The sequence below is a fragment of the Cyrtonyx montezumae genome, unplaced genomic scaffold, assembly GCF_038088225.1.
Source record: "Cyrtonyx montezumae isolate F1298 unplaced genomic scaffold, pur_monq_1.0 scaffold_10, whole genome shotgun sequence".
In the NCBI taxonomy this organism is placed as follows: domain Eukaryota; kingdom Metazoa; phylum Chordata; class Aves; order Galliformes; family Odontophoridae; genus Cyrtonyx; species Cyrtonyx montezumae.
This window is the reverse complement of record NW_027071826.1, coordinates 14644770-14665186: the sequence shown is the minus strand read 5'-3', so window position 1 is coordinate 14665186 and position 20417 is coordinate 14644770. Positions and strand designations below refer to the sequence as shown.

General features: G+C 40.8%; 1 protein-coding gene across 3 annotated transcripts in view; it reads left to right on the top strand.

Annotated features, from left to right (window-relative positions):
- Positions 1–8544: 8544 nt before the first annotated feature.
- Positions 8545–20417, top strand: part of SLC24A4 (solute carrier family 24 member 4) — a 77404-nt gene continuing 65531 nt past the window's right edge. For 2 of the 3 annotated variants that reach the window (XM_065751103.1, XM_065751095.1), the window contains exons 1-2: positions 9244–9438; positions 11555–11665. In XM_065751103.1, coding sequence (XP_065607175.1) covers positions 9321–9438; positions 11555–11665 — 229 coding nt within the window. In that variant the 5' untranslated portion in view covers positions 9244–9320. Of the gene's footprint in view, positions 8568–9243; positions 9439–11554; positions 11666–20417 lie in introns of those variants that run through there. The other variant, XM_065751111.1, reaches the window with a different exon arrangement.

Here is a 20417-nt window from a genome sequence, read left to right as displayed (position 1 = left end):
TAACCTTCTTGAGGAGGGCAGCCTCAGTGGATCCTGTAGGTTACTCAGGGCACCCACAGCCAGGTGTTTGTCACACAATGCAAAGCTGAGTTCTTTGTTTGCTAGAGTTGTATCCCATTGCCAGTCAGAAAAACTGTTCTTTTAATCAGAAAAAAAATATTCTAGCCCTCAAAACAGTTGTAGACATCTCCTGAAACCCCTCCTTTGCCCACGAGTATTTTTGAGCATAATCCAAAGCATCGTGGAGTGCAACTAAAATTCAAGTCTGTGATGTACTGATTCTGTTCTGAACATTTAGTGTGGCATATTTAGGCACACTTTTTCTGTGGTCAGTTTGCCAATGTGTGAATGGTCATCATTACTGGTGGTTGTTTTTTTTTTTTTTTTTAAGCTTTTCTTGCTTCAACACATTTGAAACAGTAGATTTTCCATTGTTACCTTCACTACGGACATATAGCCTGGTAAAGCTCTGTAAAATCACTAGATATGGCAGAAATTATTTCATGATGCGAGCACAGGAAATAGTCAGGAGTTATTCCTTCTCAAGCTTCAGGGAGGTGACTGTGGTATTTCAGGATATAGAGAGACAGATTGACAAAGTTATGCTTTTATATTTATCCATGGGGATAATTTAATACCCACTTCAGAGCAGAATGGCTTTGTGTACTCATTTGTATAATTGGAAGGGGCATGCCATATCTAGCTGCATTTTTACTTCTACTAATGCTAATCCTCTTTTTCCTGATTAAACTTTTCAAGCATCTTGGAACACAATTCTCCAATGATCAAACCTGCTGCTATAAGAAGGGGTTAATATGTTTGATTCTTAGTGTTGCTGATTCTTAATAATACTATTTCAGTTGTCTGACCTTCCTGATAACTGGACTAACTCTGGTGGTCATCTCCAATACGTGGCATTATCTCTTCTGTCAAAAAGGACCTTATGGACTAAAAATTCCATACAGGGAAAATGTTTTCTTGTCATAGGCAAAAAGTCAGCCTTGGCCTCCTGTTGCTTGTAAGACAGCAGTAAGCAATAACGTGTGCTCAGTAGCAGCACAATTAATTGTACATTTTTTAATTTCAAAAGCCCCCAAAGCATGTCTCTGGATTGAATGTTGGAAGACTTCCTTTCATGTTTAGCTGTCTCCTTGCTCCATCGTTTCCATGGTAACACCTCTGAAACATTGCTCCTTTCTGAGGAGGTGAAATGTAAACTGGCTGGAATATTTGAGTGTTTAAATATATAAATGAAACCAACAAAAAGATGGTGGAGTGAGTCAGACGTGACAGGTAAGTGACACCCACAATAGCTGCTATTAAACTGGGCTATGGTGTAGTGCCCTCCTTGCTGTATTCCCACTGCAAGCCAAAAAGAGCAGCCAGCTCAGAGCTGGGCTGAACCTGGGCTGGGCTGGGAGGCAGCTGAGCACACTTATGACCAAGGCCAACTCAAATTGTCTGCTGCCAACCTTTGCAACAAGTCAGCAAGGAACTTAATTTTTAGGAGTTCTGAACTTATTACTTGCCAGTGAAAAATATTTATAATTACTTATTGTCTTGGTATTTGCCAGTGATGCTTGTTAGAAATAATATGGAAGTACTGTAAAAAGTGTTAATGCAGATGGTTGAAAATACACCACAGTTTGCCTTGACTATGACTTTTCATCAACTGTAACAAGTGTCAGTTATCAGGACTTGGAGGAGAATGTGATGTATATCTCAGTTTTTGTAGACTCAAATGATGCTCTTATTGAGAATGTTCTTAAAGCAAGGCAGCTACAGCTGTCTCTCTTGTCTGCTTCACCAACCCTTTTCAAGTTCACACTACAAGAACTGCTCTTCAAAAGTGGAGATAGTGTTACTCGTGTCCCTGTTTCAGCTCTTTTCACTTGCCCTTCCAACCCACTTAGATTAATGATCCTTTTGTCTGCCACCATGGAGTACTGCATCTAACCCATTTGCTCAGAAGTTTCTCATCATTTTTATTGCACCAAAGCTCTTTTCCTTTCCTTCCCTGAAATGCCTCCTTAGACAAACACCTTTCACTTTACTCTTCTGAACTTGGACTCTGAACCAGCCTTCTCTGTTCTCCCCTCTCTTGTCTGATCGTAATGGGGGCAAATTAATCTTCCTTTCTTATCTTTCCCTCAGAAGATACGCGAAACAGCAATGAAATAAATGACCTGAATTCTTCATACAAAACACTCCACTGAGCACTGTTCCTGCTCACTTGATTTTTCTGATTGCCATTCCCTTCAGACTATCATTTTGTATGATTTTACACACTGAATTTATCTTCCCAGGGCAAGGTTGTTTTCTTTCTACTTGTCTATGATTTCTACTAGCTATACAGAAATAAACAATATGAATATTGTCCCCCTTCTCTGATTGACAGCTACAATTTTTCTTAGCTTTAACATAATAAATTTGTTCTATTGAAAATCTTCCTTTTTGAAAATCTGCAATCAGATGAGAGGAAAAATTCCCAGAACTCTCCAAGCTCTGCTCAATCACAGTGTTAAAAAAAGATGTCAGCCAAAGTGGGAGGTGTAAATTTTCTTGATGTTATTCACCATCATTTTATTTTAAAAGCTTTGATAGGCAGTCATACAGCAATTTCAGTATCAAGATGGATAAAAAGTTTCAGAGCAAGCCCACTCAACATTAGGGAGAGTTGAATACAGCTTTAGCAAAAGAGAATGAACAGGACGATTTCACAGAGTTCCTTCAAACATATGTGCCATATGTCTCTGAATAAAGATGATAATCACCTTTTTAATATTGTAGTTTCAAGGACATCAGTAGCCAGGGCATATATTCCTGCACTTGCTTGTATACAGTCAGGGTTTTACAGCTGTCTTTCTCCACAGTCACAGAGGATGAATGCTTATATTTCTTTCCTTAATGATTTTGATGTACTGATCTAATGAGAGAAAGAAGCTGCCCTGTTGAATCTTTCTCAGCTACCCCAACAGGACTTGCACTGAACCTCTTCAGCCCCTAGGCTTTCAAACATTTACATCATTTGAGGGTTTTTTGTGTGTGAGAATTATCCACAGCTTTCTCCTGTTTGTTCCTAAGATCAGAGCAGTCTGTGGTTTGGGTTAAGAATACTTAGCCACGGACACTTTTTCTCACTGCAATCAATCAATTTTTGCTTAGTTAATGATTCTTCTCAATCAGAGAAGCTAGCAAAGGTATTTGGAAACAGATCCCATTAGGTATGGGAGCTGCAGAAAAGTGTTGTTGTGGTGAGGGAAGATGTCTCTTCAGTAATTGATTTGAATGTCACTGTATTTCACAGACATATTAAAATTTTCCAGAAAGAAAATAAATGGAGAACACTTTACAGAACTGAATTTAGTTTCTTTATATGGGAGAGGAACGTGATTATGGAGAGCAAATAAAAGGTGTTCTGTAGTGATGGAAGAGAGTGCTGCAGCCAACCTGCAGAGCTTTAACCAGTTAGAATCACTCATGTTCAGCACGATGCCACCTAACTAGATTCCTCAGTTATGGTTAAGCACAGGCAAGTTTCCACATGCCTCTGAGAATAGTCTTTAGAATCAATAATAGGCTCAAACTCAGGGAGCTTACAGGGAGACTTGAAGAGGGGGAAGTGTTGTTTACAGAAAGTGGAACAAATTTAAAAAAATGTATACTGTGCCAAGAAGATCAGGAGATGGGGTCAAAGTCATATGGAGAGGAAGAGAAAATAGAGGAAGCAGAGAAATAGCCATAAGAGAAAGTAAGCATGAGTGCAGACGAAACAGAAGTTCACTATCAACATATAAAACCAGCAAAATCAATTGAGACTCAGATTCAATGGAGGTAGCAAGCATGAGAAACTGAAAGAGACAGAAATGGTACGTGTGTAAGAAAGGATATGCTGTGTAACAGAGGCCGTGTAATTTAAGCTGCAGTTTGATACAGCCTTATGCACGTACCAGAGTTCTTCACATTTGGCAAGTAGATAAGCAAGTGCCTTATATCCCTGAGAAATCTAGTGGGCATTAAACGTAGACGCTATGATGAATTTGGAGGGCTCGTATGATGCAGATTTAAGGAGACAAATACTGATATTTTTCAGACAAACTGTTTTAAAGCTATATGTTGATCAAAACCTTCTAGGCAGAAGAACAACAGATTGAATCCTACTGATATGCATAATGTATCTCTTTCTCTTGCAAGAAGACAGTTCTCTGCCTTCATTTGAGGCATGGTGTGACTGGCAGCTGACATCCTCACCTTGCTCACATGCAGCCCACCCTCTATTACCATGTCTCTTTCAGTCTTTGTCTCCTGAGAAGCTTAGTGTTGGATCTGAAGTGGCAGGTAGAGAAACAAGTGAGACATCTTTATCTGTTTAGAGGTATGAATAGAGCCACTGCATGTAAATTACAATGTGTCAACAGCATATGTGGGACATCAGTAGTCAAGTGATTTTATTTTGTTGTAGCTTGAAATAAAACCACATTAAGAGTGTAGCTCTGATTGCTACATTTTATTCTTCTTGTATAGCAGGATTTTGCGTAGCAGCACTTAACTGGGCTTATGTGAGGTTTTTTATGGCAGGAACTGCTTGAGGAACTCTTACTTTCCAGCGTGTTGTGGGAAAATCCCATTACTGTTAAATGAAACTCTCAAGTAAGGTCTGGGTGAGTGTGTGTCTGCTAGCTAAGTGTTCAGTGTGAGGCATGACCACTGATGCTCACCCGAAAGTAGCATTACTTCAAGTTATTTAAGAAAAATCAACAGTAGGAAACTGCAAGACATAAAAGTACAATGGAGAATTTGGATAAATTAAAGCATTATGGCGCAAGATCGACGTCTTCTCTACAGCATTTAAATTCCAATTCAAGGTTAAGTTATTTATAGACTTGGGGAAAAAAAAAAAAGTCGGAGTAATACTACAGAAATAACTCAGTATTAAAAAAAAAAACACAAAAAACCCCCTTCTGCTTTTAAAGCAAAGTACAATACGATAACACAATGACAACTGCACAGTAGAACTGGAAAATGGATGGGAGATGGAGATGGATATGAGAGCAAGTAGAGAAATGTTGGGGGTGTTAGCACACAGATGAGTCCTCTGATGGGTACTGCAGCTGGAATTTCTCTCTTAATCCACAAGTAGTTTCAATTTAGGGTACATTCACTGCAGAGATTCAGGAAGAACCCTCAGTGCTGATCCCAGTATTAGATCTGCTTTGTAAACTTCAAGTATGGTTCAGCAAAGCACCTTTCATTAGATCTTAAAGAATCATCCAAGTATACCTGCTTAATGTATGGTGGCCTTAGTTGAACATAAAAATATTGATACGCCAATGTTTGCTTTCTGCAAGCTTGTTTTTCAAGTTCTTTCCTGGAGACCAGGTCTTGAACGAACACAGGATTGCTCCCTTCCTGACAGGAGGGTGGTTACAGACAGCATCAAACTCAGTGTATCCCTCTATGAAACACTTGAGACAAACAGCAGAAGCAGGATCACAGCCTTCTCACTCATCGACTCCTTTTCCTCTCATCTTAGTTTTTATGGCTTAAGGGAAATTTTCTGGTGGTTCTTTATTACTATTTATTTGAGGGAACAGTGTTAGCTTTTCTTTGATACTATCTCTTGATCTTGGAGTCACTGGAATGATACAGGGGTTTTGGTTTTATAAGCTGGAAAACTGGCCTTGCATTCGTTCCTAGGGCTGGCTGGGTGTCTATCACAAATGATCACTTGCTAACCCTCAAGGCTTCTCAGCTGATGCAGCCTCAGCTCTTCTGTGTGACAGTTTGCATGGCCGACTAATAGCATCTCTGTTTCCAGCTACCCTGCTGTGCTGCTGCAGCTTTCACTGTTCCTTTTAGGGGGTGACACAGAGAATTAGTCCAAGCATTACACTTCTCCTTTGACTCTCAGCAGCATCAATATTTTCCCCTTAGATCAGCTGATTTTATGAATCTCCTGTGAGACTGTTCCCTAATTCAAAGCCTTTCGGCTGTTACTCAGTTCAAGATTCTAATTGCAGCAGATAGCTACAGCTAGCATTAGTCTGTGCTTTCAGTGAGACATTTTAGTATGAGACATACGTGAAAGTTAAATTATAACAATGGTAAGTGCAGTGCTAAAGATAATTTCTTGTGTCTGACTTAGTTTAAGCTGTGAAGTGCTATTTAATATTTTCCTCTTCATTTTGTTTTGATGATACTTCCCAAATACCTCTGATTTCTATCATGTAATTCTTTCAGGAATATTCCTAGATCTAACCTGGAAAATATTTTTTTGCAATTATAATGAAGACAGTGAACATCTGGAATATCACCAAAGCACTCTCTACAAAGCATATCAGACAACTACAGGGGGTGTCTTACTATTTTCACATTCCTTTTCAGATTGGAAATGAAAAGACCCCACTGAATTTACGAACAGTTGCACTAAGAGACAAGAATAATGTAAGATTTTAAAAAATGAATGTTAATGAATGCGATATCACCTTATCCACTAAGTATTTCCTTCTTTTTTGCCCCGATATTATCATCGTTCTCTCACAGACAGCATGAATATCTCAAATCTGAAGAAAGCATTGCAACATCATTTCAGTAATTACCTCCATCTGAATGTCCTGAATGTGTTCCAGCAGCCCAGAGAGGTGTGGGTGCTGCCAGCTGCTGAAGGACAGGTAACCAAGTCTGAATTCTGTATCACACTTCTCTTTGTGACATCCCATACTCTTAATAGGAAGCACCAAACTAAAAGTAATTTGGAAATTCTGTTCTTAAAGTTTAGTGCTCAAAAGCAATTTTGAGGCTGCCTTGTGATCACCAAACTGATTAAAAATGCTAATCAGGAACCTGTATGATTAAGAGATTAGTACAGTCTGAACTTTGATCTGCCTCATTTGTGTACTCAGAGAGAGGAGACACACACAGTCACTCTGAGAACTGCTTTCATAGGTAGCAGATTTCTTTTGTGTTAAAAGGGTTTTTTTTCTTTTTCTTTCTTTCAATTCCTCAAGGGATGGCTCTAGGATTTCTGTAATCATTACCTAAAACAGACCACTTCCAACTTTCCACCACTTCCAAAACAACCCATGTCCAAAAAGGCAATGTTGCACTTGCATTCCTGTATCTGACCATGTGCTTTGATTTCATCCATGTGATATTCATAGGACCTGACAGATTGAATGAAAATCCCTCACATGTGAAACTCAGGACTTCTAACAATACTTCAGTTCCATGCTCCTTGGGTAAAACCCATAGACACAAATATGAAATATCTGGAAGTCACGGTATTACCTCCATACCCAATTTTACCTCAATTCCAAAAAACTAATAGTTTAATGCCTTAATGTTAGCAATTCTTCAGATCAGGAGTGACAATACTTTGATATAGTGCAGAAGAATATGTCCACAGTCTAAAGAGCAAGTAAGAGAATAAACCTGGCAAATTCAAAAGGCACAGGCAACCTCAGTCATACGTAACAACTAGAACAGCCTCCAAAGCCCACAGCTCTGATCTGCGTTATCAGCGAAGCAGATAATGAGCTTATGACAAGTGGCTACTGAGAAAACATTGAATCTCCGCAATGCCTTCCAATTGTCACAACCTTGCTATGGCTAGATATAATCTTTATGCAGAAGACTACACTCTTGTCAGCACCTCAGCTCTTCTTAACCACTGAGTAAGTGGATGGCAGATGCCATTTCAAGCAAAAGGGGAGGCTTGAGTAAAGACATGATAAAAAGCCGCATGAAGAATTAGTGCTCAGGCATTATGATAGCAGTTAGAGGCAAAAGTGTCATCTAACCATCTCTGCTGGCAGGCCAACTAAACAGTACAGTGGAGCATAAAGGTCTTTGACAAACAAACATATGCTATAATCGTCCTGAGTTAGAAGGCTTCCGTTGAGTTATGAGACAAGGATACCTAAGTGAGAATAGCTATTACAGAATTAGGTGTTATTAGGGCCTTTATTCAGATTCCTGTGGCTCTGCTGCCTAATTAGACTACATTGTGCTGGTCAGGGATGGCTTTCCTCATTCTGGGTTCAACTGGGAGATGTCCTGCGTGGCCATGGAGAGAAACACCAGGCACAAGCTGACTCGTAATATTTTCTTCTGCCATCCTCCTAGCAGTCTGCTGTTACTTCTGCTTTCTCAGCAGCGGTAAAGAGATGATTCTCTTTATATCTTTAAGATCACCACGTGTCTTAGTGCCACTCTTCTAACACACTTAAGGGTCAACCAGAAAGTCTAAGGCCCATCCAAGCCTAGGCGCCCTGTCAGCATGAACGGTGAGGGCTCCAATTTCTGCAGATATGTGCATTCAAGTGAACAACGAGGCTCAGATAACTGCTCCTCTGGCTGCCCAGCCTGAGCAGTCCTTTTGCACCGAGGCACACGGGCAGCGGTCCGAAGCCACCGCACATCGCGCCTGCAGCACAGCACCCTGAGCCCCGATGCTGCTTCTCACTGTTGCAGAAATAGTTCATAAGCAAAAAAAAAGAAAGCAGGCCACGCACACTTGCAGGAGGAAGGGGAAACACGAAGGATTCTGTGCGTGAAGATCTGTTTCGGTAGGTTATTTTTATTAGTACGGCACCAGTAGGAATAACGGCAGACACGAAACATCCCACGATGTGAACTACAAGGGCAGAGGTCCCGGGGGACACGCGGAGCACTGCCCCACGCGCGCGGCACTCGGAGCAGCCGCTTCCCGCCCCGCGAGGGGGAAAGGTTTAATTTGCCCACTGGGTGCTCCGCCCCTCCCTGGGGAAGCCGTTGGGGTGGGAGTGGGCGTTGCGCGTTGCCATGGGCGCCCGTGGAGCGCCCAGAAAGTTACCGGGGAGGGGCGGGCCGGGCGCGCGGCTGTCCGTTGGGGTTGAACATCCGTTCGTCGCCGCTGCTGGAGCCTGAGGGGCGGCTGGTTCCGAGGCGGCCGTCGCTGCTCCCCGAGAGGTGGAAGGAGGGAGGGACGAGAGGACTCCACTATGAACTTGGCCGGGCGGGCGCGGGCGCTGCCGCTGTTGCTGCGCTGACTCGCAGCCGGCCGCACGCTGCTGCCTCCGCCGCCGGCCATGGTGCGTGCGGGCAGCGGGGCTCAGCCCGGCCGCTGAGAGCGCCGCCTCGCACCACCCCCCCCCCCCCCACCTCCACCAACCCACCCCGCCCGCCTCCACCTGCCGCCCTGCTTTCCGGGCACCGGCTTCGCCCCGCGCTGCCGCCCGCCATGGAGCCGTCCGCGGGGAGGCGGCAGGACTGAGCCCCGCACGCAGCGAGCCGTGCCGCCCGTGGAGCTGGACGGAGCGCAGCTCGCCCGCCCGGAGACCATGCCGCTGCTGCTGAGGAAAGTTCGCAAGCGGCGGGAGATGCTGCTGCAGCAGCTGGGCTTCATCTGCGCCATCCTCTTCTTCGTCTGGTGCATGTCCAGCCTGCTCTCCAGGCGGGGTGAGTTGTTGCAGCGGGGGGCCGGGGAGCGGTGCCGGAGCGGAGGGGTGCGGGGCTTCGGGTCGGCGCCGAGCCGGGACCGCCCCCTGTGCCCGCCGCGCCGAGCTGCGGCCGCTCTGGCCGTCCACGGTCCCCGGGAGGCTCCGGCCGCCTCTCGTTGGTAACCTGTGGCTGTACACCTCCGTCAGCTCCAACAGCTCTCCATCTTCTCCCCTAAGTGACAGTCTGGGATTGACGGAACGTCCTGCTCGATAGGCGAGGAGCGGCGCCGGCCTCATGTTTTGAAGAGTCCGTTGCGTCCTTTATGCGATGTATCGGTGGACTGATACGTTTATAATCAATCCCGTTGTTCACAGTATTTTTCTGTTCGTTTGTTTCTTTTGTTGCGGTCTTGTTTGTTTGCTTTCTGCTTGCCTGCACGTTTGGGGCTGCTGATGTACAACTGGAGGCTCTCTGCTTCCACTGCCTTGCCATCCCCCCAGTTATCAAACCTAAGGTGTAGGCTTCTAGGTAGGACTGCCAACATTCCCTGAGGATTTAAGAACAAAATAAAACTAAGCCCAGATCCGATCTCCATGTTTATTGTAATTAGAGTGGGTCATCTGCTATATAAGTTGAAGCTGAAATGTGCACTTCAGGAAAAAAAAAAATATCTGTGGAACTTTTCATGCTTTCTAAGGTTCTTATGCTCACATTTACCTGTGATGTTTGAGGTCTGTGGATACCTCAAACATCACAGGTACCTTGTTGCCATCCTCAGATTTAATAGCTCAGTGCTATGTATGTATATTTATAAGCTGTATTAGCATGTAGCTTGTCTTAAAACTTTCAACATCTTTTAAAATTGTGGTTTCACAGCGTAGCACTGCCTTATTTTGTACTGTTTGTCTGTCATGTCTGTGACTTCTTTTTTTTTTTTTTTTTTTGTTCAGTAGCTAGATATTTTCATAAACGGGCTGGTTTGTGAAGGCAGCTTGGTTGGGGTACAGCTACATTTACATGGTTTGAGGTTTTTGTTGCAGATCAGGGGTTTCCAGATGTTTTTTGGTCTTGCGTGAAAAAATGTCATGAAAGTTTTTAATCTCCTTGGTTATCAACTAAATCCCTGATAACCTGATTTTTGATGGTATGCCCCATCAGGTAGGGTTTTTTTTCAGCCTGTTAATTTACAGTATATTATATCCATAAACACTGACCATCTGTTCTCTGAGTTTCTTATAATTGTGATGGCAGATGATTTTAGCAAATATTTTACCCAATTTCCAAACTAGATTTTCTGGCAAGAGTTACTGTGGCAAACCACAAGCATTCCAGGATGATCAAGTATTAATTCTAAGATAAAGCATGGAAGATTGTTGTTATAAATCTTAATTTGAAATAGATGTGGTTGAGATGGAAGCAATTTAAGAGAATCTCTTCTTCCTTTGGTTATTGTGATCGTGTACCCTGCCTTACCTCAAGTGCAATTTACTATGGTCAACAAGTTCTATGGAGACTGTTTCTGGAATATGAGTTCATGCTAAACCTCCACTGATTTCTGAAGAAGTTTTGCTTTTCTTAGTTCTCGTGAAGTTTTACTATGCTATTTTTCATTTTCCTCAACAAATTCTTCAGGGATTGATATAACCAAGTGCACCCTATGCTAAAAAGACCATCCCCTTGGTCTGGATTAAGCCAAAGCAAAATATAAATGCATAATTTAATATCTGCAAATGCAGATGACTAAATGAAAACGTGATCGTTGTTCCTGTCAGTGTAGCTGAGCTGGTTTCACATATAGGATGTGTAAGTGTTGAGTTTCACAGGTACAGGTTTCAACTTATGCTTGCTACAGAATTATTTTTCTGTCATGGGTCACAGCCAGGTACTCTGATAGCCAGAACATGCTGACAGCTCAGATACTCCATCTTCATAGCTAGTTTTGCCCTTGGTAGCAGTGGGCACCACTCATAGTCTTGTTGACATGTGCCAGAGGTACACCTTCATCTTGCTGTGTCCACGTACTGATATTGGTGGTCTGCCCATGATCCTAGCTGGTGGGGGGCATGAAGTCTTGTGAAGATGATAGAGGAAAAATTCAGTGACAGTGGATATCACCTCTTTCTATTTCATTTAGGCCGAGATTCAAGTGTTGCAGACACGCGTGTTTCATCAGAGACATGGAGGAATAGAATATTGATGGCATTACCTAATGAGACACTTGAAGGAAAGAACTGTACAGAGCCAGGTAAGATAGGAAAACTTTGATGTCTTATAAGCTCTTGAGATGCATTGTGCTGTGCAAAGTTAATGTGTGGATATTAAGTATGTTCAGGGTCATTATGAGACTTGTGTTGACAGTTTCTCAATTTTCATTTCTTTTGGCCTTTATTCCTGACTAGCTGAGCTGTGTATATTACAGTGTTTATGAGAAGTTCACTCTTCTTGAAACTGTGGGTTAAATGTGCAGTGTTTGAGATATTGTCTGAGCACAGCAGCTTGTACTGGTTGCTGTTATAAACTGAATCATGGTTTGCTAGTTTAGTGATGATCTGTGTCTATGGATAGGGAGTTCATATTTTATGGAGGGATATGATAAGGTAAGTAATATGGAAACCCTGGAACCCATTTTACTTCAAGATATCTGTTCTGGCTGGAGGATAATTGATTGAGAGCAAGGATAGATGACACATTTTAATATCAGTGTTAGTCCACAACACTTTCATCTTCCCATCTGTCTTTCCAGTGTATGTTTCCTTTCTCTCTTTCTCCTTGACTTTCTGTGGTTTATGGTGTGTGGGAGACGAGACATTTTGCCAGTGGCAGTAGCCAAATTAATTTAAAGTTCAGATTCATTTATTTATTGCAATATGATTCTTTGATCAACTAGAGACTGACAGCAGAGTCTGTACTTTCTTGCGAAGCGTGACAGCTTGAGTTCTGGGATACTGTCAACCTCTGGGATCGAGGAGTTTGGAGTGGCACTTCCACCCTTTAGGTTACGTCCTTGTTACAATACTGATGCCTCTCCTGTATAGATTGAGGATTGCTACTGTGCTTATGTGTTATGAAAGGAGTGGGCAAACGTTGGTCAAAATACGTGTATCCAAAAGCTTTAACTGTGTATCTTTCTGATGTTCACAGACTTCTCTTTTAAGGACTTAATTTGCTGACATTTGTACCTGTAACCTTATGATACTTTTGATTTATCTGTAGAAGTTGTTCAGAGATGAGAAAGAAGAAACAAATAACCTTCTGAAAAGATGTAGTTATTCTTGATACCTAGTCAGAAAATATGATTCTTTCTGATTCCTCGTTTTCCTCTGTGTATGTAGATGTATCATTGTGATCATGTGTGAACACGTACTTGGCTGCACACTCAAAGCCAAGCCAACTAAGACCAAAAAATTGTTGAAGTTGAATCAGAGAGATACCTCTCAGCCTTTTTGGTGGGAATTTCTACTTAGGGTAAAGGACAACTTTACAATGATACAATAAAACTGCTAATGAAAACGTGTGCTTATGTGTATTGAAATATTGTTAGCAATGCTGACTTCTCCAGATGCTTAGAAGAAAACACAGAATTGTAGGATGTGTTGCTTTGTATGGACCTCAAAGATCATCTAGTTCCAACCTACCTGCCATAAACATGCTTCTGCTGGATCAGGTTACCCGTACCTGTCCAATGGTTCAACTCTCTCTGTTCCTCCAAAACTATAAGAACAGTTTAAGAGTAATAGTATTAAATAAGTACGATTGGATCATTTTAATTTGCTTTATGAAATTCAGGTTGTTGAGATGCATTTTTTTTTCTTTAAGCACAGGAGCTGGGCACGTGGAATCTGGGAGGCCCAAGTATACCCCAAAGTGCTGAGGTTTTAAGAAGGCTTGTGTTAAACTTGTGATTTCTAGGCATAGGTTGGAATTAATCTTTCTTTTTAATAGGAGTATCTTCAGTTAGAACACATTTACAAATCAAACGTCACAGAATTGAAGTTGAGACATTTTTAGTCATTTCCTGTTATTCTGCAGCTATGTAAATCTTATCTCTCTGTATCTTCCCCCACTGATGTGGGGATCTGGATGCTTCAAGAGTTGTTAGATGTAAGATAGCTGCATGTAAAAGGAACGTCTGAAATATCTGAAACTGATGTTTGTTGAATGACAATGATTTTATAAGAACCCATGTTTGCTTTTGCAGTAGTAATTTTTGCAGGTATTTTTGTTTTGTTCCTGTGTGGTAGGCAGAGATTGGGATTTCCAGTGTAATGAGAAGAAGGTAAACCTATCAAAAATGAGCAAACAAGCATAGCTCATCTCCATAAGAAGGTAGCTTGTGTAACCCAGTGACTGCAACTGGGGAAAGCAGTCACAGGAAAGGCTAAGAGACTCCATTGAGATCACAGAAAACTGGTGAGAAAATGTGGATTTTTAGCTGCAGCATTTGATCTTTCATTCATGCACTTATCCAGAAAACTGCCCTTCTCGATTTAACAAAACTCTCAGGAATGTGTTGTCAAAGTTTTTAACTTGTCTGGACTTCGTGTTTGTTTGGTTTTTATTCTTTAATTTTAAGAACAGATAGATAATACACATGCTGTATGAATATAGTGCTCTAGGCTCTATTATGGAAAGAGTGTATTCTTACTATGTCAGCTCTGTATTTTCTTTAAGCTTTAGGGGCCCTACAGATGCATGGTTGTGTATATGGTACACAGCCATTTCCTTATGTGAATATTTCTCTACGTGTTTAGGATATAAGAACTTCATACCTTGAGGAATGCAAGTCCTTGCTGGGAGCCTGTTAATCTTTTGTGTCTTTGCACTGCGGTTACTCTGCTCCCTTTTTATTAGCTTCCCACGCAAGTCTGCAGCTTTACTTCTCTTTTCATAAAGGCTTTCAACAAAGTTAATTTATTTATCACTTCATCCTCTTTTCTTGTTTATGTGCAAATAAAGAAAATCCCCAGTTGTCAGAAGTTGCTATAGAAGTCTGTATTACCTTGAAAGCCTTTCAGTTCATGACAGGGCACTTATCCTGAGTTGAATGTGTCTGGGGAAAAAAAACTCTGTAAGCTTAAGGCAGCAATGTTAGAAGTCTTTAGGAAGCTGCTATCTGCTAGAAGCTTGGATGGGCAATATTGTATGAGATTGTCTCATTTACAGGAGTAGATCATTTTGTATTGTGTTCTTCTGAAAACAGTATTAATGCTTCTGGGACCATTGTATCAGACTAAAAATAAAAACCTTTGAAGTCTTAGCAATGCTTCTATAAGCATGAATCCTGAAGCTCTAAAAAAAGGAAGGAAAATACATGTATGTGCGTATGGGTGTGTTTGTGTATATGTAAAGAAAGAGAGAGGATGAGGAGAAGGGAGCAATATATTTGTTAACAAAGCAGAACTAGGGGAGAAAGGATTTGGGTTTTTTTTTGATGTTTGAAGTGACTGATATTGATGAATATCTTAGAATGCTACACACTTCTACTGATGGTAGCTATTCTGCTGTCATAAGGAATTATAGATGCTACTGATCCCATAGCAGCAGCAAGGGAACCTGCAGGAAGGAGACAGAGCATTTGTGAGCACCTGGCCAACCACAATTTACTCTGAATTAAGACCAAAGATAATGTACCACGTAGCTGTTTTCCATTAATGATTCTGTCTTGAAACTCCCTGTTTGTTGGAAGCTCCTCTGCCATGAAAAATACAGTCACTGGTGCACAGTGACAGGAAAAGGGACAGCAGGCACAAACTGGAGCACAGGAAGCTCCATATGAACATGGGGAAAGTCTTCTTTACTCTGTTCACTGGATCAGGCTGCCCAGGAGGCTGTGGAGTCTCCTCTGGAGATATTCAAGACCCACATCGATGTTTTCCTCTGTGCAACCTGCTGTGGAGGACCTGCTTTAGCAGGGAGGTTGTACTAGGTGAGCTCCAGAGGTCCCTTCCAACCCCGCCTCCAAGATTTCATGAGATTCTATGATTTTCAAATTATGCATCTTCTGCTTATTTTGTATTGAGTAACTGTGAGTGACTGTTGTGGATCTCTTTCTTTGAAGGAGCCTTTTCTGTATGGCTTTGAAAACTTCTGTTGGGTAAATTTGTGTTGAAGGTGGGGCTCATCTGACCCCGGCTTAAAGAAGAGTCAACAGAAAGGGAGAGTTGTTGTCTTTAGTATCTTAATAGATCTCATTAGTTTTCAACCAATTTTTTTTGCCATATCCAAGCTCTCAGTTCCATCTGCCATCAGCTCACTAGCTTGCAGTGCCATCTGCCCAGCGAGTCTGATTTATATAGCTTCTCTGCTACTGTGGCTCACCTCTTGTTTCAAAATGTTCCCACGATCTCCTCATCTTCCAGAACTCTGAGTAATGTTTTGATGGTTACAAGCAGGAGTGGTTTGATGTTACGGTGTTTCTAACCATGTGACTCCACTGGATTATGTTAGACTATTAAAGCAATTGATCTAGACTGCTTTCCATTGTGAATATTTTCAAATAATCTATGTGCACACTACAGAGAATAATGACTATCCATGAACTAGAAATGTATCAAAATATATTTCTATTACAGTTTTCTGACGCTAGTCAGTGAGATTGTCTAGAAATTGGCAGTATCTGTGGGCTTTCCTATCTGGACGTTTGTCAGCTGTGGGCAGTTCGTGAGCTACATTGATTTTCAGTGGCCAGGGATTTGGTTCCAGCATGCTCCTCCCATTGGTTATCAGTGGGAAAGGGTGAGCTGGGGGCTGTGAGGAAGGCAGAGGTTAGCATTTCTTTCTGAGTCAGGCTGCCTTTTCTACTTCAGAATTAAAAGCCACATTGTAGCAACTATGTTCTTGCTGTGAGAGAAAAAGAATCAGTCACCTATGGTGAAATAAAGAGTTTTCCAGCAGTATGTGTGTCACTTGAGTTCAGAGTCAGGATCAAAATTCATTAAGTCTGTGTATATTTCACACTGCTAGTTATTCAGACCTTGGGGACTCGTGTAGAATATGATGTGTTGTAGAGAAATTCTGGATGTCTTTGGCATTTTTTTTGCTAAGGCACCATAGAGAATACAAGAGCATGTTACTTTTTCTACAAAAATCAATGAATAATGCTCTTGCTGACTGGAGGAGAAAGTACTGACTCTCCCAAGTAATCTTCCAAAGAGATAGAAAAAGCTATTTTTTGTACATTCATAGTCAAGACGCTATAGGAAGCATTGTTATCTATCCATTTTATTGTAAAAATGGAGCGCTTAGTCAAATGCATCATTCTCAATATGCAGAATTTATATATTCTTTTTTTCTTAATCCTAATAGACACCTTAATGTATAAGATCATAACTTTGTATATTAAGTGCTAATCTAAACATACTGTCATTGCAGATGGAATGTCTCCATTTGTTCTGTTTTGTGGTTTTATTTTAAACACTCTGCTAATAAATATTTCATTAAAAAATATGCTCATGATCTTCCCTAGGTCAAATTCTGTTTTGTTATGGGGATAAGTGCCTAATAGTCCCATTTTTAAGGTGGTGGTAGTAATAATTTCATTGTACCCTATTGTTTCATGAAAAGTCTTAATTGGTAAGCTCAACATGGCCTGGGGTTTCATTTTCACTCCTTTCTTTTCACTTTATTCTCTATTTTGTCTTGCCATGAACTGCAGCTGAAATAGCTGCTATCTTACTTTGTGTCATACTCAATTATTACCATACCTCGCTCTAGTGTTGGGTGAAGTAGGTTGAAAAGGCATTGTAAATCAGCCTTTGTGAGCATTAATCCCCACTCTTGAGATTGACCTAGGACAGAGCCAGAGCCTTTATGAGGATCTGATTGTTTGATAAATGTTAAAAAATAGTATAATTTTTAAAAGTGGCTGAAGAGAAAGAAAAGGCAGCATTTTTTCATTGGAAATTTTAAGTGGGCACTAACAGTGCATAGTTGGCTGTGGTTTGTAGCTATTTTCAGGTTGCCTGACATGTCCCATTGCAAGAACTTGCTCGAGTTGCTTGCAGTTTTGGCAAACTTAAAATATTTGAAGCTGATAGGGTGAGTGCTCCAAATAAATTTTCTATTAAATTACCAATCTAAGAGACATCTGTCTGTTTTTGTGTGGCCAACTTGATAGATTTTCTACAGTCTTTTTATAAATGCTAGAATAATCCAATATATTGAACAATACAGATGAAAAAATGTTATTTTCTTGAATAAAAACAAGCAAGCAACTCCCATTCTTCTCCCTAAAAATCCCTATGCATTTTAGAAATGTTGTAGTAGAGAACCATTTGTTATGTTACTGATGCAGACATAGTTTTGAACAAAAACTGTCAAAAATATCAGCTTGGAAGTTCTTCTGATACACTTCTGAGACTAACTATAGTATCTATATTTACTCCAGTAGACTATAGCATCTCTGTTCTCTGCAATGCTCTATCTCTGTGCTCTCAGCATCTCATCCATCTGTAGCTTGGACTGCACAGTGTGGCAGATTCATGTGAAACGGGGCAAGCACAGAACTGCAGGGAATTAGGTTGTGAACATGCAGCTGGAAGTAGCAGATAGTCACCAGAAGCTGAAAGAGGGATTGAGAAACTTGAGATTTAGAGATGGGTGGTAGGAAGACTAAGATGGAGACTAAGACCAAGTTGGAGATTGAAGTTGGAGGATAAGTGAAAGGATGCAAAAACAAAGATGGGAGATGCTGAATTTTTGGATAATAAAGCCATGAGCATCCTGGTAATAGCAGGGCAGAGAAGCTGACCTTGGGAACTAATAAGTAGAGAAAGTGGTAAAAGGAGAAAGGGAAATGAAAGCACAGTGAGAAATTTAGTTTTGGTTGAGCAAGTAGTCCAGAAAGAAAAGGAATGGGAGACTCTAAAAAGAGCTGAAGTTGCTGAAGGGCTGTTTTAAGCTTTGTGTTTGGCACATAAAGCTGGAAAGTTTATATCCTTTTTTTTATTATTATTATTTTTGGCATCAGTTGGGTATCAAGGAAGGGCATCTTCATAGCCTGTATTAATGAAACTAGACAGATATAAAGTGATGTAAAAAGCTTCACCAAGACCAGATGCTCTTGAGCCTCAATTCTGTCTCTGAACCTCAGTGTAGGGTCGGAATTACTGATTTAAAAATATACTTTGGCACAACATGCAATTTCATTACAGTAAATTAATTTTAAACTTTGTTCTGTTTTGACAAGAACTCTCAGAATTGAATTATTTTTTCAGAACTTACATAATTTTCTTGAACATTTCTGTCACTGTATTCATTAATAGATGTGGTTATCCACCTTAGCAGGCTGAAAATATTCCAGGAACCTGCTGACAGTTAATCTGGCATCACTCCTGTTCTACTGAAAGGCAAAACCCTCAGGCAATAAAGACTGATGGTTTCCTTTATTCTTTAAAGTTGACAGACATTGAAGACATTATAGTAGAAAATGTATTAGCCTTAGAAAGTGTGAGTCAAATTCATTCCTGCTGGGACTCTGCTGATAAGTTGAAGTACAGCAGAGCAGGCACTTCAGGTAGAATGCAGGCTGTGTGTCTATCTGCTTGCTCAATTATTTCTTTTCTTTTTTTTTTTTTTTTTTTTACAACATTGAGTTAATGGCAGGTGCCAGTTGAACAGTCCTAAGAGAGTGGCATTCTCTGTCCATGAAGGGGAACAGTGACCAATATGCCTACATCCTTCTAGTGTGCAAGATGTTTCAGACTGCCTTTGCTCTCATACTTGCTTTTTGGACTATTCTCAGAGGTTGCTGAAAGCTGATGTCTTTACTTCTAGTAAGTTGAGGGTAGTGTGAGTGGATCTTTTCAAAACTAAGACATAAATGTTCACAGATGGTAAAAAAAAAAACTTACCATCTTTGGGAATTGTACAGTTAAAATGGATGAAATTATGTTTAGAAGCTCAAAGACTGAAATGGGAAAAATAGATACCTATTTTTAAAATTTTTTTTGTGAGTCAGCATTTGCTGTGACTTTCTAGCCCAAACCATAGATTCTTGAACTTAATTTTCAAACCATAGATTCTTGAACTTAATTGAAGGACTTAATTTAGTAGTTGGGTAGAGATAGTGATAGGAGGATGGTTGGACTAGATGATCTTATAGGTCCTTTCCAACCTTATGAACTTATGAACTTGAAGAGAGACATATTTGTGCATTAAGGCAACTGGGAGCGTGGTGTACACAGACTTACCTCCATTATGTCTTTACAGCCATGACAGTTTGTAGCAGCTGAGATTCTGCTCAGCAGATTTGTTGCTGAATCGTGTGATACTGTTTCTGGTTTAGTTATCTGAACATAATAATTATTTGGTTAGAATCTCCTCTGTTTAAATAGATTCTGCCCTTTCATAAGAGGTGTGTTCTTTGCCTGGTTTTATCATATCTCTTTAAAGCCTTTTGCAGGATCTTTGGCTAGTGTTGCCTAAAATTATAAGGCTTTTTCTCACCTTCTTTGGCTTTTCATAAGCCATCCCCTTTCCTGTTGCAGCTAGCCATTATCTGCTTCCTTTACCTGTACTGATACTTCAGATGAGTTTTCAGTGTACATTTTCCTTTTCCTTCTACCTTTATACTGTTCCTCACAAATTAGTATGTAAAAGAAACTATAAGGAAAATTTTAATTCTTTCCTACTTTGAGTCTATTCATTAGCCACGAGTATCAAGGTGCTCTCTGGAGATCAGCCAGCCTGGATTGGTTATGGTGGGAACAAGTAGGAGCTATGATGGTAATAAGTTTTATTTTATTCACATGCAGAGGCTCTGCCACTTGAGAGTGAAGGAAGAGGAGGGTCCTTATAAACTCTAGTGTTGCCTGTCCTTGAGAGATGAGGTGGCAGTGTCAAAGGGTGTGCAATGGACATGGTCATAGGACAAGGAGAAAAGGCAAAGTGAGTTGCTCAAAGTCTGCAGAGAGGGTCAGTATCTAAGCTGCAATTTTTTTTCCCTTAAATTGTGGCCACAGTTAAGTTCATTGAGCGAGGAGCTTTTGCTGCTACCA